At 63.3% G+C, this 27813-nt stretch overlaps 2 protein-coding genes across 13 annotated transcripts; one reads left to right on the top strand and one right to left on the bottom strand.

Moving 5' to 3' along the window:
* CSNK2B (casein kinase 2 beta) lies at window positions 1–26088 on the bottom strand. Of its 12 annotated transcripts, XM_072921118.1 has the most exons (7): window positions 24988–25129; window positions 24654–24737; window positions 14511–14613; window positions 12110–12225; window positions 6614–6689; window positions 4977–5166; window positions 1–170 (listed from the first exon to the last, which is right to left on the bottom strand). In XM_072921118.1, the coding sequence occupies exons 2-7, from the start codon at window positions 24723–24725 to the stop codon at window positions 80–82; spliced, it is 648 nt and encodes a 215-aa protein (XP_072777219.1). In that variant the 5' UTR covers window positions 24726–24737; window positions 24988–25129; the 3' UTR covers window positions 1–79. The 12 variants fall into 12 exon arrangements, with proteins under 12 accessions (XP_072777219.1, XP_072777209.1, XP_072777212.1 ...); XM_072921108.1 differs by lacking the exons at window positions 1–170; window positions 24988–25129 and adding an exon at window positions 25951–26088 and having other exon boundaries at window positions 4829–5166; XM_072921111.1 differs by lacking the exons at window positions 1–170; window positions 24988–25129 and adding an exon at window positions 25951–26082 and having other exon boundaries at window positions 4829–5166; window positions 24654–24734.
* Window positions 25322–26500, top strand: GPANK1 (G-patch domain and ankyrin repeats 1). Its single transcript, XM_072921095.1, has 2 exons — window positions 25322–25852; window positions 25946–26500. Exons 1-2 carry the CDS (start codon window positions 25383–25385, stop codon window positions 26460–26462), a joined length of 987 nt encoding a protein of 328 aa, XP_072777196.1. The 5' UTR covers window positions 25322–25382; the 3' UTR covers window positions 26463–26500.
* Window positions 26501–27813: the final 1313 nt, after the last annotated feature.

Here is a 27813-nt window from a genome sequence, read left to right as displayed (position 1 = left end):
TCGGAGCCCAAATCCATTTTGGGGGTTTTTGGGGGTTTTTGGGGCGTTTTTGGGGCGGTTTCGGGGGATTTCGGGTCCCTCAGCGGATGGTCTTGACGGGGCTCTTGAAGTTGCTGGCGGCCTGGAGCTGCAGCTGGTACGCCATGGGGTGGATCTTGAACCCGTACAGCCTGGGGAGAAAAACAGGGATTTTGGGAAAAATGGGGGTTTGGGGGAAAAAAACGGCATTTTGGGAAAAATGGGGGTTGGGGAGAAAAAACGGCATTTTGGGAAAAATGGGGGTTGGGGGAAATGGGGGTTTTGGGGGGAAAAATTGGGATTTTGGGAAAAATGGGGGATTTGGGGGGAAAAAACTGGGATTTTCTTCAAGAAAAAAAGGGGATTTGGGGGGAGAATGGGGGTTTTTGGGAGAAAAATGAGGGTTTTGGAAGGGGAAAAAAAATGGGTGTTTTTGGGAAAAAAAATGGGTTTTTATGGGGGTAAATGGGGGTTTTGGAAGGGAAAACATGGGGGTTTTTGGGAAAAAAATGGGATTTCTTGGGGGGGAAATGGGGGTTTTGGAGGGGGAAAAAATGGGGGATTTGGGGGAAAAGGGGGTTTTGGAAGGGGGAAAAAATGGGGGTTTTTTGGGAAAAAAAATGGGGGTTTATTGGGGGGAAAAATGGGGGTTTTGGGGGGAAAAAATGGGGGTTATTGGGAAAAATGGGGATTTGGGGGGAAAAAACTGGGATTTTCTTCAGGAAAAAATGGGGATTTGGGGGGAGAATGGGGTTTTTTTTCTGGGGGAAATGGGGGTTTTTTGGGGGGAAAAATGGGGGTTTGGGGGAAAAAAATTGGGTTTTTTGGGGGGGGGAAATGGGGGTTTTGGGGGGGAAAAAATGGGGGTTTTGGTGGGGGGGGAAATGGGGGTTTTTGGGAAAAAAAATTGCATTTTTTGGGGGGGAAAATGGGGATTTGGGGGGGAAAAAATGGGGGTTTTTGGGAAAAAAAATGTTTTTTTGTGGGGGGAAATGGGAAGTTATTGGGAAAAAAATGGGGGTTTTTGGGAAAAAAATGGGATTTTTTGGGGGGGGAAATGGGGGTATTGGGGGGGAAATGGGGGTTTTGGGAAAAAAAAATGGGATTTTTTTGGGGAAAAATGGGTATTTGGGAGAAAATGGGTGTTTGGGGGAAAAAATGGGGATTTGGGGGGAAAATGGGGGTTTTTGGGGAAAAAATGGGGTTTTTTTGGGGGGAAATGGTTTTGGAAGGGGAAAAATGGGGGTTTTTGGGGGAAATGGGGGTTATTGGGGGGAAAATGAGGGTTTTTGGGGAAAAAATTGGGTTTTTTGGGGGGGAAATGGGGGTTTTGGGGGGAAAAAATGGGGGTTATTGGGAAAAATGGGGATTTGGGGGGAAAAAACTGGGATTTTCTTCAGGAAAAAATGGGGATTTGGGGGGAGAATGGGGGTTTTTTTCTGGGGGAAATGGGGGGTTTGGGGGGGAAATGGGGGTTTGGGGGAAAAAAATTGGGTTTTTTTGGGGGGGGAAATGGGGGTTTTGGGGGGGAAAAAATGGGGGTTTTGGTGGGGGAAAATGGGGGTTTTTGGGGGGAAATGGGGGTTGGGGGGGGAAAGGGGGTTATTAGGAAAAAATGGGGGTTTTTTGGGGGGAAAATGGGGGTTTTGGGGGGAAAAAATGGGGGTTTTGGAGGGGGAAAAAATGGGGGTTTTGGGGGGGGAAATGGGGGTTATTGGGAAAAAAATGGGGGAAATTTAGGGAAATTTGGGGAAATTGAGGAAAATTTGGGGAAATTCTGGGAAAATTTGGGGAAATTTGCGGAAAATTAAGTGGAATTGGAGAGAAAATTCAGGGAAATTTAGGGAAATTCAGGGAAATTTGGGAAAATGGAATGAAATTGGGGGAAATTCGGGGAAATTGAGGAAAATTTGGGAAAATTTGGGGAAATTAAGGAAAACTCAGGGAAATTGAGAAAAATTTGGGAAAATTGAATGAAATTGGGGGAAATTCAGGGAAATGAAGCAAAATTTGTGGAAAACTAAGTAGAATTGGAGAGAAAATTCAGGGAATTTTGGGAAAATTGAGAAAAATTGGGGGAAATTTGGGGAAAATTTGTGGAAATTAAGTGAAATTGGAGAGAAACTTCAAGGAAATTTAGGGAAATCCAGGGAAATGGAGGAAAACTGGAGGGAAGTGATAAAAATGTGTATTTGTGTCTGTGACCTGGGCACGAACTGGTTGGCGGGGCGCTTGGGGCGGGGAAAATGCGGGGAAATTTGGGGAAATTAAGTGAAATTTGAGAGAAAATTCAGGGAATTTTGGGAAAATGGATGAAAACTGGAGGGAAGTGACAAAAATTTGGATTTTTGTGTGTGACCTGGGCACGAACTGGTTGGTGGGGCGCTTGGGGCGGGGAAAATTCAGGGAATTTTGGGAAAATTGAGGAAAATGGAAGAAAACTGGATGGAAATTTGAGGGAAATGGCTGAAAACCGGAGGGAAATGATAAAAATGTGTATTTTTGTGTGTGACCTGGGCACGAACTGGTTGGCGGGGCGCTTGGGGCGGGGAAAATGCGGGGAAATTTGGGGAAAATTTGGGAAATTCAGGGAAATTTGAGGAAATTGAGGAAAATTTGGGGAAATTGAGGAAACTTTGGGGAAATTGAGAAAAATTCAGGGAAACTGAGGAAAATTCAGGGAAATTTGAGGAAAATTTGGGAAAATTTGGGGAAATTAGGGAAAATTCAGGGAAATTGAGAAAAATTCTGGGAAATTTGGGGAAATTAAGAAAAATTCAGGGAAATTGAGGAAAATTGGGGAAAATTCGGAGAAATTGAAGAAAATTTGGGGAAATTTTGGGAAAATTTCAGGAAACTGAGGAAAATTCAGGGAAATTGAGGAAAATTTGGAAAAATTAAGGAAAATTCGGGGAAATTTGGGGAAAATTTGGGGAAATTTGGGGAAATTGAAAAAAATTGTGGGAAATTTGGGGAAAATTCATGGAAATGAAGGAAAATTTGCAGAAAATTAAGTAGAATTGGAGAGAAAATTCAGGGAATTTTGGGAAAATTGAGGAAAATGGAGGAAAACTGGAGGGAAATTCAGGGGAATGTATAAAAACCGTAGGGAAATTATAAAAATGTAGATTTTTGTGTGAGACCTGGGCACGAACTGGTTGGCGGGGCGCTTGGGGCGGTACTCGGGGTGCACCATGAACAGCATGTGCGGGAAGCCGGTGCCGAAATAGGCGCCGTCGGTGTGGTGGTGCCGCGAGGATTGGGGAAAAGGCGGGGAAATTTGGGGAAATTAGGGAAAATTCAGGGAAACTGAGGAAAATTGGGGGAAAATTCGTGGAAAGGAAGGAAAATTTGTGGAAAATTAAGTGGAATTGGAGAGAAAATTCAGGGAAATTTAGGGAAATTTGGGTAGATTGAAGAAAATTCGGGGAAATTGAGGAAAATTTGGGGAAATTAAGGAAAATTCCGGGAAATTTGGGAAAAATTTGGGAAAATTGAGGAAACTTTGGGGAAATTGAGAAAAATTCAGGGAAATTTGGGGAAAATTTGGGAAAATTGAGGAAAATTTGGGGAAATTAAGGAAAACTCAGGGAAATTTGGGGAAAATCCGAGGAAATTGAGGAAAATTTGGGGAAATTAAGGAAAATTCCGGAAAACTGAGGAAAATTTGGGAAAAATTGGGGAAAATTCGGGGAAATTGAAGAAAATTGTGGGAAATTTGGGGAAAATTCAGGGAAATTTGGGGAAAATTCGGGGAAATTGAGGGAAATTCAGGGAAACTGAGGAAAATCCGAGGAAATTGAGGAAAATTCAGGGAAATTGAGGAAAATTCATGGAAACTGAGGAAAACTCAGGGAAATTTGAGGAAAATTCAGGGAAATTTGGGGAAAATTCGGGGAAATTGAGGAAACTTTGGGGAAATTGAGAAAAATTCAGGGAAACTGGGGAAAATTCAGGGAAATTTGAGGAAAATTCAGGGAAACTGAGGAAAATTCAGGGAAATTTGGGAAAAATTTGGGGAAATTGAGAAAAATTTGGGGAAATTGAAAAAAATTGAGGAAAATTTGGGAAAATTTGGGGAAATGAAGGAAAATTTGCAGAAAATTAAGTAGAATTGGAGAGAAAATTCAGGGAATTTTGGGAAAATTGAGAAAAATTCAGGGAACTTTGGGGAAATTGAGAAAAATTCAGGGCAATTGAGGAAAATTCGGGGAAATTTGGGGAAAATTTGGGGAAATTTGGGGAAATTGAAAAAAATTGTGGGAAATTTGGGGAAATTAGGGAAAATTCAGGGAAATTGAAGGAAATTTGGGGAAATTGAAAAAATTGTGGGAAATTTGGGGAAATTGAGAAGAATTGGGGGAAAATTCGTGGAAAGGAAGGAAAATTCGTGGAAAATTAAGTGGAATTGAGAGAAAATCCAGGGAAATTTAGGGAAAATTGAGAAAAATTCAGGGAACTTTGGGGAAATTGAGAAAAATTCGGGGAAACTGAGGAAAATTCAGGGAAATTTGGGGAAAATTCGGGGAAATTAAGGAAAATTCAGGGAAATTGAGAAAAATTCTGGGAAATTTGGGGAAATTAAGAAAAATTCAGGGAAATTGAGGAAAATTGGGGAAAATTCGGAGAAATTGAAGAAAATTTGGGGAAATTTTGGGAAAATTTCAGGAAACTGAGGAAAATTCAGGGAAATTGAGGAAAATTTGGAAAAATTAAGGAAAATTCGGGGAAATTTGGGGAAAATTTGGGGAAATTTGGGGAAATTGAAAAAAATTGTGGGAAATTTGGGGAAAATTCATGGAAATGAAGGAAAATTTGCAGAAAATTAAGTAGAATTGGAGAGAAAATTCAGGGAATTTTGGGAAAATTGAGGAAAATGGAGGAAAACTGGAGGGAAATTCAGGGGAATGTATAAAAACCGTAGGGAAATTATAAAAATGTAGATTTTTGTCTGAGACCTGGGCACGAACTGGTTGGCGGGGCGCTTGGGGCGGTACTCGGGGTGCACCATGAACAGCATGTGCGGGAAGCCGGTGCCGAAATAGGCGCCGTCGGTGTGGTGGTGCCGCGAGGATTTGGGCGTGTACACGTCCATGCACTTGGGGCAGTACAGCTTCACCATGGCCTCGCCAGGGATGTCCGACAGCCCTGGAAAAAGGGAGAAAAGGGGAAAAAATGGTGGTTTGAAGGGGGTTTGTGCGGGGAAATAGGGAAAAATATAAATAAAAGATAAAATAAAGCCAAAATAAACACGGCCCAAAGGGGTTCCGTGGGGGGAAATAGGGAAAAATATAAATAAAAGATAAATAAATATAAAATAAACGCGGTTTGAAGGGATCCCGTGGGGGGAAACATAAGTAGAATGCAAATAAACCCAAAAATAACCCAAAAAAAGCCAAATAAACCCAAAATAAACACAGCCCAAAGGGGACCTGTGGGGGGAAACGGGAGAAAAGAGGGAGAAAAGGTGAAAAAAAGGTGGTTTGAAGGGGGTTTGTGTGGGGAAATAAGGAAAAATATAAATAAAAGATAAAATAAACTCAAAATAAACACAGCCCAAAGGGATTCTGTGCGGGGAAATATGGAAAAATATCAATAAAAGATAAATAAATATAAAATAAATGCGGTCTGAAGGGATCCCGTGGGGGGAAACATGAAAAAACTCAAATAAACCCAAAAAAACCCCAAATAAAGCCCCAAAAAAATCCCCAATAAATAAAAAAAACCCCGCCAAAGGGAACCCCCAGTGCCCCCAAACCATCCCAGTCCCCCCCAAATCCCCTCCCAGTGCCCGCCAACCCCCTCCCAGTCCCTCCCAGTCCCTCCCAGTTCCCTCCCAGTGCCCCGCCAAACCATCCCAGTTCCCTCCCAGTGCCCCCCAGTCATTCCCAGTGCCATCCCAGTCCCTCCCAGTGCCCCCTGAACCCATCCCAGTCCCTCTCCCAGTCCCTCCCAGTCCCTCCCAGTCCCCTCCCAGTGCTCCCAGTCCCTCCCAGTCCCTCCCAGTCCCCCCCAGTCCATCCCAGTCCCTCCCAGTCCCCCCAGTCCATCCCAGTCCCTCCCAGTCCCTCCCAGTTCCCTCCCAGTGCCCCCCAGTCCCTCCCAGTCCCCTCCCAGTTTGTCCCAGTTTGTCCCAGTCCCCCCAAATCCCCTCCCAGTCCCTCCCAGTGCCTCCCAGTGCCCCCCAAATCCCCCCCCAGTCCCTCCCAGTTAATCCCAGTCCCTCCCAGTCCCTCCCAGTTTGTCCCAGTCCCCCCCAAATCCCCTCCCAGTTCCCTCCCAGTCCCTCCCAGTGACCCCCAAATCTCCCTCAAATCCCTTCCCAGTCCCTCCCAGTGCTCCCAGTGCTCCCAGTCCCTCCCAGTGACCCCCCAGTGCCCCCCAAAATCCCCTCCCAGTCCCTCCCAGTCCCTCCCAGTGACCCCCAAATCTCCCCAAAATCCCCTCCCAGTCCCTCCCAGTCCCTCCCAGTCCCTCCCAGTGCTCCCAGTTTGTCCCAGTTTGTCCCAGTGCCCCCCAAATCCCCTCCCAGTGCCCCCCAATCTCCCCAAAATCCCCTCCCAGTGCTCCCAGTGCTCCCAGTTTGTCCCAGTACCGATGGGCAGCATGGGCTGGTTCTCGCAGTACACCCGCGGGCAGTACCCGAAATCTCCCTGCTGGTACTTCTCCAACTGGGGGGCACGGGGGGGTCAGGGGGGCGTCAGGGGGGCTTGGGGGGGGGGTCAGGGGGGCTTGGGGGTCCTGGGGGGCTTGGGGGGTCCTGGGGGGGGGTCCTGGGGGTCAGGGGGGGCTTGGGGGGGTCCTGGGGGGGCTCATGGAGGGTCCTGGGGGGGGGTCAGGGGGGCTTGGGGGTCCTGGGGGTCTTGGGGGGGGTCCCAGGGGGGCTTAGGGGGTGTCCCAGAGGGGCTTAGGGGGGTTATGGGGGGCTCATGGAGGGTCCTGGGGGGGGGTCAGGGGGCTCATGGGGGGTCCCAGAGGGTCTCAGGGGGGTTATGGGGGGTCCTGGGGGTCCTGGGGGGGGGTCCTGGGGGTCCTGGGGGAGTCCTGGGGGGGGGTCAGGGGGGTCCTGGGGGTCTTGGGGGGCTCATGGGGGGGGTTATGGGGGGTCCTGGGGGTCTTGGGGGGCTCAAGGGGGGTCCCAGAGGGTCCCAGGGGGTCCCAGGGGTGTTCCAGAGGGTCTCAGGGGGGTTATGGGGGGTCCTGGGGGGGGTCAGGGGGGGTCCCAGGGGGGCTTAGGGGGTGTCCCAGAAGGTTTCAGGGGGGTCCTGGGGGTCTTGAGGGGGGGGTCAGAGGGGCTTGGGGGGCTCATAGGGGGTCCCAGAGGGTCTCAGGGGGGTTATGGGGGTCCTGGGGGTCCTGGGGGGGGTCATGGGGGTCTTGGGGGGCTCATGGGGGGTCCCAGAGGGGCTTAGGGGGTGTCCCAGAGGGTCTCAGGGGGTTTATGGGGGTCCTGGGGGGTTATGGGGCTTTATGGGGGGGTCCTGGGGGGGTCCTGGGGGTCTCAGGGGGGTCCCAAGGGCTCTATGGGGGGGTTCAGGAGGGTCTTAGTGGGGTTCAGGGGAATTTTGGGGGGTCTTGGGGGTCTTGGGGGGGGTCCTGGGGGTCTTGGGGAGCTGAAGGGGGGTCCCAGGGGGTCTCAGGGGGTCTTGGGGGGGTCATGGGGGCTCCCAGAGGGGCTTAGGGGGTGTCCCAGAGGGTCTCAGGGGGGTTATGGGGGGTCCTGGGGGGTCTTGGGGGGTTCATGGGGGCTCCCAGAGGGGCTTAGGGGGGTCCCAGAGGGTCTCAGGGGAGTTATGGGGGGTCCTGGGGGTCTTGGGGGGCTCATGGGGGGTCCCAGAGGGGCTTAGGGGGGTCCCAGAGGGTCTCAGGGGAGTTATGGGGGGTCCTGGGGGTCTTGGGGGGCTCATGGGGGGGTCCCAGAGGGGCTTAGGGGGTGTCCCAGGGGGTCTCAGGGGGGTTATGGGGGGTCATGGGGGGGGTCAGGGGGGCTTGGGGGGCTCATGGGGGGTCCCAGAGGGTCTCAGGGGGGTTATGGGGGGTCCTGGGGGTCCTGGGGGGGGTTATGGGGGTCCCAGGGGGGCTTAGGGGGCGTCCCAGAGGGTCTCAGGGGGGTTATGGGGTGTCCCAGGGGGTCTCAGGGGGGTTATGGGGGTCCCAGAGGGTCTCAGGGGGGTTATGGGGGTTTATGGGGGTCCTGGGGGGTCTTGGGGGGCTCATGGGGGGTCCCAGAGGGGCTTGGGGGTCCTGGGGGGGGTCCTGGGGGTCTCAGGGGGGTTATGGGGGTTTATGGGGGGTCCCAGGGGGCTCACGGGGGGTCCCGGGGGGTCCCAGAGGGTCTCAGGGGGGTTATGGGGGCTTATGGGGGGTCCTGGGGGGGGTCTTGGGGGTCTTGGGGGGGTCCTGGGGGTCTTGGGGGGGGGGTCCCAGGGGGGATATGGGGGTGTCCCAGGGGGGGTTAGGGGGTGTCCCAGAGGGTCTCAGGGGGGTTATGGGGGTCCTGGGGGTCTTGGGGGGGTCCCAGGGGGTCTCAGGGAGGTCATGGGGGTTTATGGGGGTCTCGGGGGGGGGTCAGAGGGGCTTGGGGGGCTCATGGGGGTCCCAGGGGGGCTTGGGGGTTATGGGGGGTCTTGGGGTGTCCTGGGGGGTCTTGGGGGGGTCCTGGGGGGTCCCAGAGGGTCTCAGGGGGTCTCAGGGGGTTTATGGGGGGCTCATGGGGGGTCCCAGGGGGGCTTAGGGGGTGTCCCAGAGGGTCTCAGGGGGGTTAATGGGGGGTCCTGGGGGTCCTGGGGGGTTATGGGGGTTTATGGGGGTCTCAGGGAGGTTATGGGGGGTTATGGGGGGTCCCAGGGGGGCTTGGGGGTCCTGGGGGGGGGTCCTGGGGGTCTTGGGGGTCTTGGGGCTCCTGGGGGTCCTGGGGGTCCTGGGGGGGGGTCCTGGGGGTCTTGGGGGTCTCATGGGGGGTCCCAGGGGGGCTTAGGGTGTGTCCCAGAGGGTCTCAGGGGGGTTATGGGGGTCCTGGGGGTCCTGGGGGGGGGATCAGGGGGGTTATGGGGGTTTATGGGGGTCCCAGGGGGGATTAGGGGGTGTCCCAGGGGGTCTCAGGGAGGTTATGGGGGTTTATGGGGGGTCCCAGGGGGGCTTGGGGGTCCTGGGGGGGGTCCTGGGGGGCTCATGGGGTGTCCCAGAGGGTCTCAGGGGGGTTATGGGAGGGTTATGGGGGTCCCAGTGGGGCTTAGGGGGTGTCCCAGGGGGTCTCAGGGGGGTCCCAGGGGCTTTCTGGGGGGGTTCAGGAGGGTCTTAGTGGGGTTCAGGGGGGTCCCAGGGGGTCTCAGGTGGGGGTTCAGGGGGTCTCAGGGGGTTCAGGGGGGTCTGAGGAGGGGTTCAAGGGGGTTCGGGGGGGGATTCGGGGGGTCTCAGGGGGTTTGGGGGTCTCAGGGTGATTTGGGGGGGTCTCAGGGGGGTTATGGGGGTCCCAGAGGGGCTTAGGGGGGTCAGGGGGGTTTGGGGATCCTGGGGGGGTCCCAGGGGGTCTCAGGGGGGTTATGGGGGGTCCTGGGGCTCCTGGGGGTCTTGGGGGTCCTGGGGGGGGGGTCCCAGAGGGGCTTAGGGGGGTTATGGGGGTCCTGAGGGGGGTCCTGGGTGGCTTGGGGGGCTCATGGGGGGTCCCAGGGGGGCTCAGGGGGGTTATGGGGGTCCTGGGGGTCTTGGGGGGCTCATGGGGGGTCCCAGGCGGGCTTAGGGGGTGTCCCAGGGGGTCTCAGGGGGGTTATGGGGGTCCCAGGCGGGCTTAGGGGGTGTCCCAGAGGGTCTCAGGGGGGTTATGGGGGGTCCTGGGGGTGGTCAGGGGGTCCAGGGGGGGTCCTGGGGGGTCTTGGGGGGCTCATGGGGGGTCCCAGGCGGGCTTAGGGGGTGTCCCAGGGGGTCTCAGGGGGGTTATGGGGGTCCTGGGGGGGCTCAGAGGGGCTTGGGGGGCTCAGGGTGGGGTCCCAGAGGGGCTCAGGAGGGTTATGGTGGGTCCTGGGGGTCCTGGGGGGCATCCTGGGGGGCTTGGGGGTCTCATGGGGGTGTCCCAGAGGGTCTCAGGGGGGTTATGGGGGGCTCACAGGGGGTCCTGGGGGTCTCGGGGGTGTCCCAGAGGGTCTCAGGGGGTTTATGGGGGTCTTGGGGGGCTCATGGGGGGTCCCAGGGGGGCTTGGGGGTCCTGGGGGGGGTCAGAGGGGCTCAGGGGGGTCCTGGGGGGTCCCAGGGGGGCTTAGGGGGTGTCCCAGAGGGTCTCAGGGGGGTTATGGGGGTTTATGGGGGGTCCTAGAGGGGCTCAGGGGGGTTATGGGGGGTCCTGGGGGTCTCGTGGGGGGGTCCTGGGGGTCTTGGGGGGGTTATGGGGGTCCCAGAGGGGCTTAGGGGGTGTCCCAGAGGGTCTCAGGGGGGTTATGGGGGTCCTGGGGGTCCTGGGGGGGGGTCCTGGGGGTCTTGGGGGGGTCCTGGGGCGTCCCAGGGGGGCTTAGGGGGTGTCCCAGAGGGTCTCAGGGGGGTTATGGGGGTCCTGGGGGGGCTCAGGGGGGCTTGGGGGGCTCATGGGGGGTCCCAGGGGGGCTTAGGGGGTGTCCCAGAGGGTCTCAGGGGGGTTATGGGGGTTTATGGGGGTCCCAGGGGGTTTGGGGGGCTCAGGGTGGGCTCAGGGTGGCTCTGGGTTGATTTGGGGGGGCTCTGGGGGGTCTCAGGGGGGCTCTGTGGGTTCGGGGGTCTCAGGGTGATTTGGGTGGGGGTCTCAGGGTGATTTGGGGGGGGTCTCAGGGGTTTGGGGGTCTCAGGGTAATTTGGGGGGGGTCCCGGGGGTCTCGGGGGTCCCACCATCTGGGCGATGCCGCGGTTGGTGAGGATGGATCGGGGTGGTTCAATGGGGCTCAGGGTGGCTCAGGAGGCTCAGAGTGATTTGGGTGGGGGTCTCAGGGGGTCTCAGGGGTTCAGGGGTCTCAGGGTAATTTGGGGGGGGTCTCAGGGATTTGGGGGGGGTCCCGGGGGTCTCGGGGGTCCCACCATCTGAGCGATGCCGCGGTTGGTGAGGATGGCTCAGGGTGGCTCAGGGTGGGCTCAGGGTGGCTCAGGAGGCTCAGGGTGATTTGGGTGGGGGTCTCAGGGGGTTTGGGGGGGTCTCAGGGGTTCGGGGGTCTCAGGGATTTGGGGGGGGTCCCGGGGGTCTCGGGGGTCCCACCATCTGGGCGATGCCGCGGTTGGTGAGGATGGATCAGGGTTGGCTCAGGGGTGCTATGGGGTGGTTCAATGTGGCTCAGGGTGGCTCAGGGTGGCTCAGGGTAATTTGGGTGGGGGTCTCAGGGGTTTGGGTGTCTCAGGGTGATTTGGGGGGGGGTCCCGGGGGTCCCGGGGGTCCCACCATCTGGGCGATGCCGCGGTTGGTGAGGATGGATCGGGGTGGCTCAGGATGGCTCTGGGTTGATTTGGGGGGGCTCTGGGGGGTCTCAGGGGGGCTCTGGGGGGCTCAGGGGTCTCAGGGTAATTTGGGGAGGGTCTCGGGGGTCTCGGGGGTCCCACCATCTGGGCGATGCCGCGGTTGGTGAGGATGGATCGGGGTGGTTCAATGTGGCTCTGGTTGGCTCTGGGTTGATTTGGGGGGCTCAGGGTGGGCTCAGGGTGGCTCTGGGGGGCTCAGGGGTTCAGGATGATTTGGGGGGGGGTCTCAGGGATTTTGGGGGGGGGTCTCGGGGGTCCCGGGGGTCCCACCATCTGCGCGATGCCGCGGTTGGTGAGGATGGATCGGGCTGGTTCAATGTGGTTCAGGGTGGCTCTGGGTTGATTTGGGTGGGAGTCTCAGGGGTCTCAGGGGGTTTGGGGGGTCTCAGGGGTTTGGGGGTCTCAGGGTGATTTGGGGGGGTCCCGGGGGTCTCGGGGGTCCCACCATCTGGGCGATGCCGCGGTTGGTGAGGATGGATCGGGGGTCTCAGTGACGCTATGGGGAGCTCAGGGTGGCTCTGGGGGAGCTCAGGGTGGCTCAGGGGGTTCGGGGTAATTTGGGTGGGGGTCTCAGGGGTTCGGGGGTCTCAGGGTAATTTGGGGAGGGTCTCGGGGGTCCCACCATCTGGGCGATGCCGCGGTTGGTGAGGATGTAGCGCGCGTGGATCAGCCCGTACAGCATCTCGGCCGCCTGCTCGATCAGGTCGCTCTGGTTGGGGTTGTCCTCCAGCTCCTCGTCTGGGGAGGGGGAAATGGGGTACGGGGGGGGTCAGTGGGGGGCTGGGACCCCCAGGGACCCCCAGAGACCCCCAGAGACCCCCAGAGACCCCCAGAGACCCCCAGAGACCCCCCCCGAAATCCCCAGAGGTCCACAGAGACCCCCAGAAATGTCCAGGGACCCCCAAACCCTCTCAAAACCCCTCCTGACCCCCCCCAAAAACCCTCTCAGATCCCCCCAGACCCCCCCAAACCCCCTCAGATCCCCCCAGACCCCTCAAAACCCCTCCTGACCCCCTCAAACCCCCTCAAACCCCCTTCTGACCCCCTCAAAACCCCTCAAAACCCCTCTCAGACACCCCCAAACCCCCCCAAAACCCACCCTGACCCCCCAAGCCCCCCCAAAGCCCCTCAAACCCCACCCTGACCCCCTCAAACCCCCTCCTGACCCCCCCAGACCCCCCCAAAGCCCCTCAAACCCCCTCAAACCCCTCCTGACCCCCTCAAACCCCCTCCTGACCCGCCCAGACCCCTCAAACCCCCTCCTGACCCCCCCAAACCCCCTCAAACCCCCTCCTGACCCCCTCAAATGCCCTCAAACCCCCTCCTGACCCGCCCAAGCCCCTTTCCTGACCCCCCCAAGCCCCCCCAAACCCCCTCCTGACCCCCCCAAAACCCCTCCTGACCCCCCAAGACCCCTCAAAACCCCTCCTGACCCCCCCACAAGCCCCCTCAGACCCCCCCAAACCCCTTTCCTGACCCCCCCAAGCCCCCCCAAAACCCCTCCTGAGCTCCCCAAAACCCCTCCTGACCCCCTCAAACCCCCTCAAAACCCCTCCTGACCCCCCCACAAGCCCCCTCAGACCCGCCCCAAACCCCTTTCCTGACCACCCCAAGCCCCCTCAGACCCCCCTAAACCCCCTCAAAACCCCTCTCAGACACCCCCAAACCCCCTCAAATCCCCCCCTAATCCCCCTCAGATCCCCCCAAGCCCCCTCAGACCCCCCTAAACCCCCTCAAAACCCCTTCTGACCCGCCCAGACCCCCTCCTGAGCCCCCCAAACCCCCTCCTGACCCCCCCCAAATCCCTCCTGATCCCCCTCAGACTCCCCCAAACCCCCTCAAAACCCCTCCTGACCCCCTCAAACCCCATCAAAGCCCATCCTGAGCCCCCCAAGCCCCCTCAAAACCCATCCTGATCCCCCCAAAACCTCTCCTGAGCCCCCCAAACCCCCTCCTGACACCCCCCAAGCCCCTCCTGACCCCCCCAGACCCCCTCAGACCCCCCAAACCCCCTCAAAACCCATCCTGAGCCCCTCCTAGCCACCCCAAACCCCCTCAAAACCCCTCTCAGACACCCCCAAACCCCCCCAAAACCCTTTCCTGACCCCCCCAGACCCCCCCAAAGCCCCCCCAAAATCCCTCAAACCCCCTCAAAGCCCCTCCTGAGCCCCCCAAACCCCCTCAAACCCCATCCTGACCCCCCCCAATCCCCCTCCTGACCCCCTCCAAACCCCCTCAAACCCTCTCCTGAGCCCCCCAAACCCCCTTAAAACCCCTCCTGACCCCCTCAAACCCCCTCAAACCCCCTCCTTACCCCCCCACAAGCTCCCTCAGACCACCCAAACCCCTTTCCTGACCCCCACAAACCCCCTCAAAACCCCCCCGAAGCCCCCTCAGAGCCCTCAAAACCCCTCTCAGACACCCCCAAAACCCCCCCAAACCCCCTCAAAACCCCTCCTGACCCCCCCCAAGCTCCCTCAAAACCCCTCCTGAGCCCCCCCAAGCCCTCTCAGACTCCCCCCAAACCCCCTCAAAACCCCTCCTGAGCCCCCCAAAACCCCTCCTGACCCCACCAAACCCCCTCAAACCCCCTCCTGACCCCCCCAAATCCCTCCTGATCCCCCCAATCCCCCTCCTGACACCCCCAAACCCCCTCCTGACACCCCCAAACCCCCCCAAACCCTCTCAAAACCCCTCCTGACCCCCCCAGACCCCCTCAAAACCCACCCTGACACCCCCAGACCCCCTCCTGAGCCCCCCAAAACCCCTCCTGACCCCCCCAGACCCCCCCAGACCCCCTCAGACCCCCCTAAACCCCCTCAAACCCCCTCAGACCCCCCAAACCCCCTCAGACCCCCCCAAACCACCTCAAAACCCCTCCTGACCCCCCACAAGCCCCCTCAGACCACCCAAACCCCTTTCCTGACCCCCAAGACCTCTCAGACACCCCCAAACCCCCCCAAACCCCTTTCCTGACCCCCCCAGACCCCCCAGCCCCCCCCCAAACCCCCCCAGATCCATACCCGGCTCCAGGTCCAGGATCATGTCCAGGGCCTGGCGGTAGTGCGGGACCTGCTCGTTCAGCCCCGTCAGGTTGAACTTGTCCTGGATGTAATCCTCGTCCACCTGCGGCACCGGGGGCAGGGGGGTCAAAAATGGGGGGCTGGGGGGTCCTGGGGGGGCTGGGGGCTCTGGGGGTGTCCCAGGGGGTCAGGGGGGCTCCAAACTGGGGGGCTGGGGGGGTCCCAGGGGGTCTTGGGGGTGTCCCAGGGGGGTCTGGGGGTGTCCCGGGGGTCTCTGGGGGTGTCCCAGGGGGTCAGGGGGGCTCCAAACTGCGGGGTAGGGGGGGTCTGGGGGGGTCCTGGGGGTCTCGGGGTGTCCCAGGGGGTGCTGGGGGGTCTTGGGGGTGTCCCAGGGGCCTCTGGGGGTGTCCCAGGGGGTCTCTGGGGGTTCCCAGGTGGTTCTGGGGTGTCCCTGGGGTATCTCAGGGGGGCTCTGGGGGTGTCCCGGGGGTCTCTGGGGGTCTCTGAGGGTGTTCTGGGGGTCCCTGGGGGTGTCCCAGGGGTCTCTAGGGGTCTCTGGGGGGTCCCAGGGGGTCAGGGGGGCTCCAAACTGGGGGGCTGGGGGGGTCCCAGGGGGTCTGGGGGTGTCCCAGGGGGTCCCAGGGGGTCAGGGGGGCTCCAAACTGGGGGGCTGGGGGGGTCCCAGTGGGTCCCAGGGGGTTCTGGGATGTCCCAGGGGGTCAGGGGGGGTCCAAACTGGGGGGCTGGGGGGGCTCGGGGGGTCCCAGGGGGTCTGGGGGTGTCCTGGGGGGCTCTGGGGGTGTCCCAGGGGGTCTGGGGGTGTCCCAGGGGGTCTGGGGGTGTCCCAGGGGGGTCTGCAGGTCTCTGGGGGTGTCCCAGGGGGCTCTGGGGGTGTCCCGGGGGTCTCTGGGGGTGTCCCAGGAGGTCCTGGGGGGCTCTGGGGGTGTCCCGAGGGGCTCTGGGAGGACTTGGGGGTGTCCCAGAGTGTCCTGAGGGGCTCTGGGGGTGTCTTAGAGGTGTCCCAGGAGGTCCTGGGGGGCTTTGGGGGTGTTGGGGATGTCCTGGGGGTCTGTGAGGGTGTCCCAGGGGGTCTTGAGGGTGTCCCAGGAGGTCCTGAGGGTCTCTGGGGGTGTCCCAGGGGGTCTGGGGGTGTCCCAGGGGGTCTCTGAAGGTGTCCCAGGGGGTTTGAGGGTGTCCCAGGAGGTCCTGGAGGTCTCTGGGGGTGTCCCAGGGGGTTTTGAGGGTGTCCCAGGGGTCTCTGAGGGTGTCCCGGGGGTCTCTGGGGGTATCCCAGGGGGTCCTGGGGGGTTCTGGGGGTGTCCTGGGGGTCCCTGGGGGTGTCCCAGGGGTATCTTAGGTGGTCCTAGGGAATCTTGGGGGGGTCCCGAGGGGCTCTGGGGGGTCTTGGGGGTGTCCCAGAGTGTCCCAGGGGTCTCTGGGGGTGTCCCAGGAGGTCCTGAGGGTGTCCCAGGGGGTTTTGAGGGTGCCCCAGGGGGGTCTGGGGGTCCCTGGGGGTATCCCAGCGGGTGCAGGGGGGTGTTGGGGATGTCCTGGGGGGCTCTGGGGGTGTCCCAGGGGATCTTGAGGGTGTCCCAGGGGGTCTTGAGGGTGTCCCAGGGGGTCTTGAGGTTCCTGGGGGTATCCCACCGGGCTCTGGGGGGTCTTGGGGGTGTCCCAGAGGTGTCCCAGGGGGTCCCAGGGGTCTCTGGAGGTGTCCCAGGGGGTCTTGAGGGTGTCCCAGGGGGTCTGGGGGTGTCCCAGGGGTCTCTGGGGATGTCCTGGGGGGCTCTGGGGGTGTCCCGGGGGGTCCTGAGGATGTCCCAGGGGGTCTTGAGGTTCCTGGGGGTGTCCCAGGGGGTGCCGGGGGTCTCTGGGGGTGTCCCAGGGGTATCTTAGGTGGTCCTAGGGAATCTTGGGGGGGTCCCGGGGGGCTCTGGGGGTGTCCCAGAGGTGTCCCAGGAGGTCCTGGGGGTCTCTGGGGGTATCCCGGGGGTATTCCAGGGGGTCCCAAGGGGTCTCTGGGGGTATCCCAGGGGGTGCTGGGGGGTCTTGGGGGTGTCCTGGGGGTCTCTGGGGGTATCTCAGGGGGTCTGGGGGTGTCCCAGGGGTCTCTGGGGGTGTCCCAGGGGTATCTCAGGGGATCTCTGGGGGTGTCCCAGGAGGTCCTGAGGGTGTCCCAGGGGGTCAGGGGGGCTCCAAACTGGGGGGCTGGGGGCGTCCCAGGGGGGGCTAGGGATGTCCCAGAAGGTCCTGGGGGACTCTGGGGGTCTCTGGGGAGCTCTGGGGGTGTCCCAGGAGGTCCTGGGGGTGTCCCAGGGGTATCTCAGGAGGTCTGGGGGTGTCTCATGGGGTCTGGGGGTGTCCCGGGGGTCTCTGGGGGAGTCCCAGGGGGTCCTGGGGGGCTCTGAGGGTGTCCCAGGGGTCTCAGGGGGTGTCGCAGGGGTATCTTAGGATGTCCTAGGGAATCTTGGGGGGGTCCCGAGGGGCTCTGGGGGTGTCCCAGGGAGGTCTCGGGGTGTCCCGAGGGTATCTCAGGGGGTCTCTGGGGGTGTCCTGGGGGTCTCTGAGGGTATCCCAGGGGGTTCTGGGGGGTCTTGAGGGTGTCCCAGGGGGTCCTGGGGGGCTCTGGGGGTGTCCCAGGGGGTCAGGGGGGCTCCAAACTGGGGGGCTGCGGGGGCTGGAGGTGTCCTGGGGGTCTGGGGGTGTCCCGGGGGTCTTGGGGGTGTCCCAAGGGGGTCCTGAGGGTGTCCCAGGGGGTCCTGGGGGTCTCTGGGGGTATCTCAGGGTCTCTGGGGGTGTCCTAGGGGGTCTTGAGGGTTTCTGGGGGTGTCCTGGGTGTCTGTGAGCATATCCCAGGGGGTTCTTGGGGGTCTTGGGGGTATCCCAGGGGGTGCTGGGGGGTGTTGGGGATATCCTGGGGGTCTCTGGGGGTGTCGCGGGGGTCTTGAAGGTGTCCCAGGGGGGTCTGGGGATGTCCCGGGGGTCTCTGGGGGTGTCCTGGGGGTCTTGAGGGTGTCCCAGGAGGTCCTGAGGGTGTCCCAGGGGTCTCTGGGTGTCCCAGGGGGCTCTGGAGGTGTCCCAGGGGGTCTCTGGGGGTGTCTCAGGGGGTCTCTGGGGGTCTCTGGGGGTGTCTCAGGGGGTCTCTGGGGGTCTCTGGGGGTGTCCCAGGGGGTATCTCAGGGGGTCTCTGGGGGTCTCTGAGGGTGTCCCGGGGGTCTCAGGGGGTCTCTGGGGGTATCTCAGGGGGTTTTGGGGGTCTCAGGGGGTCTCTGGGGGTGTCCCAGGAAGTCCTGGGGGGCTCTGGGGGTGTCCCGGGGGTCTCTGGGGGTCTCTGGGGGTGTCCCAGGAGGTCCGGGGGTCTCTGGGGGTGTCCCAGGGGGGTCTGGGGGTCTCTGGGGATGTCCTGGGGGTCTCTGGGGGTGTCCCAGGGGGGTCTGGGGGTCTCTGGGGATGTCCTGGGGGTCTCTGGGTGTCCCAGGGGTCTCTGGGGGTGTCCCAGGGGTATCTCAGGGGGTCTCTGGGTGTGTCCTGGGGGTCTCTGGGGGTGTCCCAGGAGGTCCTGGGGGTCTCTGGGGATGTCCTGGGGGTCTCTGGGTGTCCCAGGGGTCTCTGGGGATGTCCCAGGGGGTCTGGGGGGTCTTGGGGGTGTCCCAGAGTGTCCCGGGGGTCTCTGGGAGTCTCTGCGGGTGTCGGGGATGTCCTGGGGGTCTCTGGGGGTGTCCCAGGGGGTTCTGGGGGGCTCCAAACTGGAGGCTGGGGGGGCTGAAGGGGTCCCAGGGGTTCCAGGGGGTCTCTGGGGGTGTCCCAGAGGTGTCCCAGGGGGTCCCAGGAGGTCCTGGGGGTCTCTGGGGGTGTCCCAGGGGGTTCTGGGGGGTCTTGGGGGTGTCCCGGGGGTCTCAGGGCGTCTTGGGGGTGTCCCGGGGGTCTCAGGGGGTCTCTGGGGGTCTCAGGGGGTCTCTGGGGATGTCCAGGGGCTCTGGGGGTGTTCCGGGGGTATCTTAGGTGGTCCTAGGGAATCTTGGGGGGGTCCCGAGGGGCTCTGGGGGTCTCTGGGGGTGTCCCAGAGTGTCCCGAGGGGCTCTGGGGGTCTCTGGGGGTGTCCCAGAGGTGTCCCAGGGGGTCCTGGGGGTCCCCGGGGTATCCCAGGGGGTGCTGGGGGGTGTTGGGGTTGTCCTGGGGGTCTCTGGAGGTGTCCCAGAGGGTCTTGAGGGTGTCCCAGGGGTTTTGAGGGTGTTCCAGTGGATTCTGGGGGGCTCTAGGAGATGTCTTGGGGGTCTCTGAGGGTATCCCAGGGGGTGCTGGGGGTGTCCCAGGGGGTCTGGGGGTGTGCCAGGGGGCTTTGGGGGTGTCCCGGGGGTCTCTGGGGGTGTCCCAGGAGGTCCTGAGGGCGTCCCAGGGGGTTTTGAGGGTGTCCCGGGGGTGTCCCGGGGGTCTCTGGGGGTGTCCCAGGGGGTCAGGGGGGCTCCAAACTGGGGGGCTGGGGGGGCTGGGGGGGGTCCTGGGGGGTCTGGGGGGCTCTGGGGATATCCCAGGGGGTCAGGGGGGGTCAAAACTGGGGGGCTGGGGGGGTCCCAGGGGGTCTGGGGGGGTCCCATGGGGATCTGGGGGAGTCCCGGGGGTCTCTGGGAGGTCTTGGGGTTGTTCTTGAGGGTCCCAAGGGACTCTGGGGGTGTCCCAGAGGTGTCCCAGGAGGTCCTGGGTGGCTCTGGGGGTGTCCTGGGGGTCTCTGGGGGTGTCCCAGGGGTATCTTAGGTGGTCCTAGGGAATCTTGGGGTAGTCCCGAGAGGCTCTGGGGGGTCTTGGGGGTGTCCCAGAAGGTCCTGAAGGGCTTTGGGGGTGTTGGGGATGTCCTGGGGATCTCTGGGGGTGTCCCAGTGGTCTCTGGGGGTGTCCCAGGGGGTCTTGAGGGTGTCCCAGGGGGTGCTGGGGGGTCTCTGGGGGTCTCCCGGAGTGTCCCAAGGGGCTCTGGGGGTGTCCCAGGAGGTCCTGGGGGGCTCTGGGGGTCTTGGGGATGTCCTGGGGGGCTCTGGGGGTGTCCCAGGGGTGTCCCAGGGGGTTCTGGGGGGCTCTAGGAGATGTCCTGGGGGTCTCTGGGGGTGTCCCAGGGGTATCTTAGGTGGTCCTAGGGAATCTTGGGGGGGTCCCGAGGGGCTCTGGGGGTGTCCCAGATGTGTCCCAGGGGGTCCCAGTGGTCTCTGGAGGTGTCCCGGGAGGTCCTGGGGGGCTCTGGGGGTGTCCCAGGGGCGTCTGGGCGTCCCCGGGGTATCCCAGGGGGTGCTGGGGGGTGTTGGGGATGTCCTGGAGGGCTCTGGGGGTGTCCCGAGGGTGTCTGGGGGTGTCCCGGGGGTCTCTGGGGGTCTCTGGGGGTGTCCCAGGAGGTCCTGGGGGGCTCTGGGGGTGTTCCGGGGGTTTCTGGGGTGTCCTGGGGGTCTCTGGGCGTATCTCAGGGGGTCTTGGGGGTGTCCCAGGGGTCTCTGGGGGTGTCCCAGGGGTCTCTGGGGGTATCCCAGGGGGTCCTGGGGGGTTCTGGGGGTGTCCTGGGGGTCCCTGGGGGTGTCCCAGGGGTATCTCAGGGGGTCCCTGGGGGTGTCCCAGGGGTATCTTAGGTGGTCCTAGGGAATCTTGGGGGGGTCCCGAGGGGCTCTGGGGGGTCTTGGGGGTGTCCCAGAGTGTCTCGAGGGGCTCTGGGGGTGTCCCAGGAAGTCCCGGGGGTCTCTGGGGGTCTCTGGGGGTGTCCCAGGGGGTCAGGGGGGCTCCAAACTGGGGGGCTGGGGGGGCTGGGGGGGTCCTGGGGGTCTGTGGGGGTGTCCCGGGGGTTTCTGGGGGTGTCCCAGGAGGTCCCGGGGGTGTCCCAGGGGCTCTGGGGATGTCCCGGGGGTGTCCCAGGGGTCTCTGGGGGTCTCCCGGGGGTCTCTGGGGGTCTCTGCGGATGTCTCAGGGGGCTTTGGGGGTGTCCCAGAGGGTTCTGGGGGTGTCCCAGGGGGTCTTGAGGGTGTCCCAGGGGTCTCTGGGGGTGTCACAAGAGGTCCTAAGGGGTTCTGGGGGTATCCCAGGGTGTCCTCGGGGGCTCTGGGGGTATCTCAGGGGGTCTCTGGGGGTGTCCCAGTGGATTCTGGGGGGCTCTAGGAGATGTCCTGGGGGTCTCTGAGGGTATCCCAGGAGGCTCTGGGGGGTGTTGGGGGTGTCCCAGGGGTCTCTGGGGGTCTCTGGGGGTGTCCCGAGGGGCTCTGGGGGTGTCCCAGGGGTATCCCAGGAGGTCCTGGGGTTCTCTGGGGGTGTCCCGGGGGTCTCTGGGGTATCCCAGGGGTATCTCAGGGGGTCTCTGGGGGTCTCTGGGGGTGTCCCAGGGTGCTCTGGGAGGTCTTGGGGTTGTTCTTGAGGGTCCCAAGGGGCTCTGGGGGTGTGCCAGGAGGTCCCGGGGGGCTCTGGGGGTGTCCCAGGGGGGTCTGGAGGTTCCAGGGGGTGTCCCAGTGGGTGCTGGGGGGGTCCCAGGAGGTCCAGGGGGTCTCTGGGGGTGTCCCAGGGGGTCAGGGGGGCTCCAAACTGGGGGGCTGGGGGGGTCCCAGGAGGTCCTGGGGGTCTCTGGGGGTCAGGGGGGCTCCAAACTGGGGGGCTGGTGGGGTCCCAGGGGTCTCTGGGGGTGTCCCAGGGGGTTTTGAGGGTGCCCCAGGGGGTCTTGAGGTTCCTGGGGGTATCCCAGGGGGTGCTGGGGGGAGTTGGGAATGTCCCGGGGGTCTCTGGGGGTGTCCCGGGGGTATCTCAGGGGGTCTGGGGGTATGTCAGGGGGTCTCTGGGGTATCTCAGGGGGTCTCTGAGGGTATCCCAGGGGGTTCTGGGGGTCTTGGGGGTGTCCCGGGGGTCTCTGGGGGTGTCCCGGGGGTCTCTGGGGTGTCCCAGGTGGTTCTGGGGTATCCCAGGGGTATCTCAGGGCGTCTCTGGGGGTGTCCCAAGGGTCTCTGGGGGTGTCCCAGGATGTTCTGGGGGGCTCTGGGGGTGTCCCAGGGGGGTCTGGGGGTATCTCAGGGGGTCTCTGGGGGTGTCCCAGGAGGCCCTTAGGGTGTCCCAGGGGGTCTTGAGGGTGTCCCAGGAGGTTCTGGGGGGTGTTGGGGGTGTCCCGGGGGTCTCTGGGGGTATCTCAGGGGGTCTGGGGGTGTCCCAGGAGGTCCTGAGGGTGTCCCAGGGGGTCCTGGGGGTCTCTGGGGGTCTCTGAGGTCCTGGGGGGCTCTGGCGCTGTCCCAGGGGGTCCTGAGGGTGTCCTGGGGGGCTCTGGGGGTGTCCCGGGGGTATCTTAGGGGGTCTCAGGGGGGCTCTGGGGGTGTCGTAGGGGGGTCTCTGGGGGTGTCCCAGGAGGTCCTGGGGATCTCTGGGGGTGTCCCGGGGGGTCTCTGAGGTTATTCCAGGGGGTTCTGGGGGGTCTTGGGGGTGTCCTGGGGGTCTCTAAGGTGTCCCGGGGGTCTCAGGGGGTCTCTGGGGGTGTCCCAGGAGATTCTGGGGGTCTCTGGGGGTGTCCTGGGGGTCTCTGGGGTGTCCCAGGGGGCTCTAGGAGGTCTTGGAGTTGTTCTTGAGGGTCCCAAGGGGCTCTGGGGGTGTCCCAGGAGGTCCTGGGGGGCTTTGGGGGTGTCCTGGGGGGTCTCTGGGGGTGTCCCAGGAGGTCCTGAGGGTGTCCCAGGGGGTCAGGGGGGCTCCAAACTGGGGGGCTGGGGGGGCTGGGGGGGTCCCGGGGGGCTCTGGGAGGTCTTGGGGTTGTTCTTGAGGGTGCCGGGGGTCTCTGGGGGTGTCCCAGGTGGTCAGGGGGGCTCCAAACTTGGGTGCTGGGGGGGCTGGGTAGGTCCCAGGTGGTCTTGAGGGTGTCCCAGGGGCTCTGGGGGGTCCCAGGGGTCTCTGAGGGTGTCCCAGGGGGTCAGGGGGGCTCCAAACTGGGGGGCTGGGGGGTCTGGGGGTATCCCAGGGGGTGCTGGGGGTCTCAGGGGGTCTCAGGGGGTCTCTGGGGGTGTCCCAGGGGGGCTTGAGGGTGTCCCAGGGGGTCTGGGGGTGTCCCGGGGGTCTCTGGGGGTGCCCCAGTGGATTCTGGGGGGCTCTAGGAGATGTCCTGGGGGTCTCTGAGGGTATCCCAGGGGGTGCTGGGGGGTCTTGGGGGAGTCCCAGAGTGTCCCGAGGGGCTCTGGGGGTGTCCCAGTGGATTCTGGGGGGCTCTAGGAGATGTCCTGGGGGTCTCTGAGGGTATCTCAGGGGGTCTCGGGGTGTCCCGGGGGTATCTCAGGGGGTCTCTGGGGGTCTCTGGGGGTGTCCCAGGGGTATCTTAGGTGGTCCTAAAGAATCTTGGGGGGATCCCAAGGGGCTCTGGGGGTGTCCCAGAGTGTCCCAGGGGGTCCTGGGGTTCTCTGGGGGCGTCCCAGGAGGTCCTGGGGGGCTTTGGGGGTGTTGGGGATGTCCAGGGGGTCTCTGGGGGTGTCCCAGGGGTATCTAAGGTGGTCCTAGGGAATCTTGGGGGGGTCCCGAGGGGCTCTGGGGGGTTTTGGGGGTGTCCCAGAGTGTCTCAGGGGTATCCCAGGGGGTCTCTGGGGGTGTCCCAGGGGGTCATTGGGGCTCCAAACTGGGAGGCTGGGGGGGCTGGGGGTGTCCCGGGGGTCTCTGGGGGTGTCCCAGGGGGTTTTGAGGGTGTCCCAGGGGGTCTTGAGGTTCCTGGGGGTGTCCCAGTGGATTCTGGGGGACTCTAGGAGATGTCCTGGGGGTCTCTGGGGGTGTCCCAGGAGGTCCTTGGGGGTCTCTGGGGGTCTCTGGGAGTGTCCCAGGGGGTCTGGGGGGGTCCCAGGGAGTCCTGGGGGTCTTGAGGGTATCCCAGGAGGTCCTGAGGGTGTCCCAGGGGGTTTTGAGGGTGTCCCAGGGGGGTCTGGGGGTCCCCAGGGGTCTCTGGGGGTTTCCCGGGGGTCTCTGGGGGTGTCCCAGTAGATTCTGGGGGGCTCTAGGAGATGTCCCGGGGGTCTCTGAGGGTGTCCCAGGAGGTCCTGGGGGTGTCCCAGGGGCTCTTGAGGTTCCTGGGGGTGTCCCAGGGGGTGCTGGGGGGTCTTGGGTGTGTCCCAGGGGTCTCTGGGGGTGTCCCAGGAGGTCCTGAGGGTCTCTAGGAGATGTCCTGGGGGTCTCTGAGGGTATCCCAGGGGGTTCTGGGGGTCTCTGGGGGTCTCTGGGGGTCTCTGGGGGTGTCCCGGGGGTCTCAGGGGGTCTCTGGGGGTGTCCCGGGGGTATCTCTGTGGGTATCTCGGGGGTCTCAGGGGGTCTCTGGGGGTCTCTTGGGGTCTCTGGGGGTGTCCCAGGGGGTCTCTGGGGGTGTCCTGGGGGTCTCTGGGGGTATCTCAGGGGGTTCTGGGGGTCTCAGGGGGTCTCTGGGGGTCTCTGGGGGTGTCCCGGGGGTCTCTGGGGGGTCTCTGGGAGTATCCCAGGGGGCCTTGAGTGTGTCCCAGGGGGTCTTGAGGGTCCTGGGGGTATCCCAGGGGGTGCTGGGGGTCTCTGAGGGTGTCCCAGGGGGTCCTGAGGGTGTCCCAGGCATCTCTGGGGGAGTCCCAGGAGGTCTGAGGGTGTCCCAGGGGTCTCTGGGGGTCTCTGGGGGTCTCAGGGGGTCTCTGGGGGGCTCTGGGGGTGTCCCGGGGATCTCTGGGGGTATCTCAGGGGGTCTCAGGGGGTCTCTGGGGGGCTCTGGGGGTGTCCCGGGGGTATCTCAGGGGGTCTCTGGGGGAGTCCCGGGGGTCTCTGGGGGTCTCTGGGGGGTCCCGGGGGTATCTCAGGGGGTCTCCGGGGTTCTCTGGGGATGTCCCGGGGGTCTCTGGGGTATCCCAGGGGTATCTCAGGGGGTCTCTGGGGGTCTCTGGGTGTCTCAGGGGGTCTCCGGGGGTCTCTGGGGGTGTCCTGGGGGTCTCTGGGGGTATCTCTGGGGGTCTCTGGCGGTGTCCCGGTGGTATCTCAGGGGGTCTCTGGGCGTCTCTGGGGGTATCTCAGGGGGTCTCAGGGGGTCTCTGGGGGTCTCAGGGGGTCTCAGGGGGTCTCTGGGGGTGTCCCAGGGGTCTCTGAGGGTATTCCAGGGGGGTCTCTGGGGGTCTCAGGGGGTCTCTGGGGGTCTCTAGGGTGTCCCCGCCGTGTCTCCTCTCCCACCTCACAGAAGAACTCGTTGCCTCGGAGGCCGCAGAACCACGAAATCCACGACACCTCCTCGGAGCTGCTCATGGTCCCGTTCTTCTACCGGCACCAACGGCGGCCATTAACCCCCACAGACCCACAGACCCCCGGTAACCCCCGGTAACCCCCCGGTACCCCCAAAACCCGCCCGCTCCCACCGCCGCCCTCACAACCCCTCCCAACCCCGCACCCGCTCCAATCGCGGTCCGGAGGGATCCCCAGCGCTTCTGAGGGAGCCTCGGGCCCCTCCCGGTTCCTCCCGGTTCCTCCCGGTGCCCTCCCGGTGCCACCGGAGCCCCCCGGGCCTCACCCGCCGCCTGAGGGGCGCTCGGGGCTCGTTCTGCGCATGCGCGGCCGCCGCTCCCTCACCTCAAACCCCGCCCCTTCACCGGAACCAACCAATCACCGCGCGCCCTCCGCTTGTTCCGCCCTGCGCGGACCAATCAGCGCGGCGCGCCGCCGTCTCTTCCGCCTGAACTCTGCTCCCGCGCGTGTGCGGGCCAATCAGAGCGCGCCCGCGTGTCACGTGGGTGCTCGGGCTCCGGTAACAACTTCCGGGGTCCGGTTGGGACCACCGGGACCGTCCCGGTGCCCCCCCCGGTGCCCTCCCGGTGCCCCCCCGGTGCCACCGGAGCCCTCCCGGTACCACCGGAGCCCCCCGGGCCTCACCCGCCGCCTGAGGGGCGCTCGGGGCTCGTTCTGCGCATGCGCGGCCGCCGCTCCCTCCCCTCAAACCCCACCCCTTTTTCGGAACCAACCAATCACCGCGCGCCCTTTGCTTGTTCCGCCCTGCGCGGACCAATCAGCGCGGCGCTCCGCCGTCTCTTCCGCCTGAACTCTGCTCCCGCGCGTGTGCGGGCCAATCAGAGCGCGCCCGTTCGTCACGTGGGTGATGGGGCTCCGGTAACAATTTCCGGGGTCCGGTTGGGACCAGCGGGACCGTCCCGGTGCCCCCCCCGGTGCCCTCCCGGTGCCCTCCCGGTGCTCTGCATGGCCCTGATCGCCTTCCGCCGCGCCCAGGAGCAGAACGGCGGCTGGAACAACGGGCGGCTGCAGCGGGAAGCGCCGCCGGTCCCGGAAACCGCCGCCGCCGTTACCGGGGATGACGCTCGGAGCTTCTACGAGAACCTCCTAAGCGAGGGGAGCACCGCGGAGCCCTCCCGGGACACCCCCAGGTGGGTGCGAGCGCGTTCCGTTAATCACGGAGCCATCCGGTAATTGCCGGTAATTGCCGGTAATGGATCAATTAATTAACGGGATTTTTGCAGCTCACCGGGAGTCCCGAATTTCTGCCGCACCTGCGGGATCTCCTTCCGCGACCCCCCCGCTCAGCACCGCCGTTCCACCGCGCACCTTTTGGGGCTGGGGGCGCCTCCCGGGGCCCCCCCACCGTACACCGGGCCCGGTTACCGGAGCCCCGGGTACCGACTGCTGCTACGGGCGGGCTGGGCCGGGGGCGGGCTGGGCCCCCGCGGCAACGGGCGGCGCTTCCCGGTGCCCACGGTGCTGAAAAAGGACCGGGCGGGGCTGGGCTGGGGGCGGCCCCGCCGCGCTCGGGTCTCGCATTTCGGTACCGGAGAAGCTCCGGTGGCACCGGGAGGGTCCCGGGGCACCGGGGGGACCGGGGGGAGGCGGCGGGGACGGGCCCGGGGAGGGTCTGAGGAGGCGGAAAAGGTTTGGGAGATTCGGATGAGGGAGTACATGGAGAGGTGGGACCCGCCCGGGGCACCGGGAGAGCTCCGGGATTACCGGGGACCCCCGTGGGACCCCCCAAAACCCCCCTGAGAGCCCCCAAAATCCCCTCAAAATCCACCCGGGGCACCGGGAGAGCTCCGGGATTACCGGGGACCCCCCCGGGACCCCCCAAAACCGGCCTGGGACCCCCCAAACCCCCCTGAGCCCCCCAAAACCCGCCCGGGGCACCCCAAAACCCACCCGGGATTACCGGGGACCCCCTTGAGACCCCCCTGAGCCCCCCAAAACTCCCCCGGGACCCCCCAAAACCCCCCCGGGACCCCCAAAACTCCCCCGAGACCCCCCAAACCCCCCCCGGGGCACCCCAAAACCCACCCGGGATTACCGGGAGAGCCCCGGGACCCCCCGGGACCCCCCTGAGACCCCCCAAAACCCGCCCAGGGCACCGGGAGAGCTCCGGGATTACCGGGGACCCCCGTGGGACCCCCCAAAACTCCCCCGGGACCCCCCAAAACCCACCCGGGATTACCGGGGACCCCCTTGAGACCCCCCTGGGACCCCCCAAAACCCACCCGGGACCCCCCAAAACCCCCTCGGGACTACCGGGGACCCCCTTGAGACCCCCGTGAGCCCCCCAAAACCACCCCGGGACCCCCCAAAACCCACCGGGGACTACCGGGACCCCCCAACCCCCCCCCCCCGGGGCACCGGGAGAGCTCCGGGATTACCGGGGACCCCCCTGAGACCCCCCAAAACCCCCCAAAACCCACCCGGGATTACCGGGGACCCCCTTGAGACCCACCTGGGACCCCCCTGGGACCCCCCAAAACCCCCCCGGGATTACCGGGGACCCCCTTGTGAAACAAAAGATTTTCTAGAGATCATTTGAACTGACAAAATGAATGTATCAAAAATAAACGTATAAAAAATGTATCAAAAATGAATATATCAGAAATGAATGGATCATGTTTGAGAGCCACGGGCCCCCCCCAGGACCCCCCAAAACCCTCCTGGGACCCCCCAAAACCCCCCCTGAGACCCCCCAAAACCCGCCCAGGGCACCGGGAGAGCTCCGGGATTACCGGGGACCCCCGTGGGACCCCCCAAAACTCCCCCGGGACCCCCCAAAACCCACCCGGGATTACCGGGGACCCCCTTGAGACCCCCCTGGGACCCCCCAAAACCCACCCGGGACCCCCCAAAACCCCCTCGGGACTACCGGGGACCCCCTTGAGACCCCCGTGAGCCCCCCAAAACCACCCCGGGACCCCCCAAAACCCACCGGGGACTACCGGGACCCCCCAACCCCCCCCCCCCGGGGCACCGGGAGAGCTCCGGGATTACCGGGGACCCCCCTGAGACCCCCCAAAACCCCCCAAAACCCACCCGGGATTACCGGGGACCCCCTTGAGACCCACCTGGGACCCCCCTGGGACCCCCC

Source organism: Taeniopygia guttata, chromosome 35 (genome assembly GCF_048771995.1).
Source record: "Taeniopygia guttata chromosome 35, bTaeGut7.mat, whole genome shotgun sequence".
In the NCBI taxonomy this organism is placed as follows: domain Eukaryota; kingdom Metazoa; phylum Chordata; class Aves; order Passeriformes; family Estrildidae; genus Taeniopygia; species Taeniopygia guttata.
Note: the sequence above shows the minus strand (reverse complement) of the source record. Positions and strands in the feature narration are given on the sequence as shown.

What these genes read in the sequence shown, in the direction of transcription:
- CSNK2B (XM_072921108.1), bottom strand. Translation starts at nt 24,725, where the DNA reads ATGAGCAGCTCCGAGGAGGTGTCGTGGATTTCGTGGTTCTGCGGCCTC. An exon ending in GCAACGAGTTCTTCTGTGAG is followed by an intron (nt 14,614 to 24,653) that starts GTGGGAGAGGAG and finishes CCGGTGCCGCAG; the next exon opens with GTGGACGAGGATTACATCCA. An exon ending in CCAGCCCATGCTGCCCATCG is followed by an intron (nt 5,167 to 6,613) that starts GTACTGGGACAA and finishes CCCTTTTTCCAG; the next exon opens with GGCTGTCGGACATCCCTGGC.
- GPANK1 (XM_072921095.1), top strand. Translation starts at nt 25,383, where the DNA reads ATGCGCGGCCGCCGCTCCCTCCCCTCAAACCCCACCCCTTTTTCGGAA. An exon ending in CCCTCCCGGGACACCCCCAG is followed by an intron (nt 25,853 to 25,945) that starts GTGGGTGCGAGC and finishes GGATTTTTGCAG; the next exon opens with CTCACCGGGAGTCCCGAATT.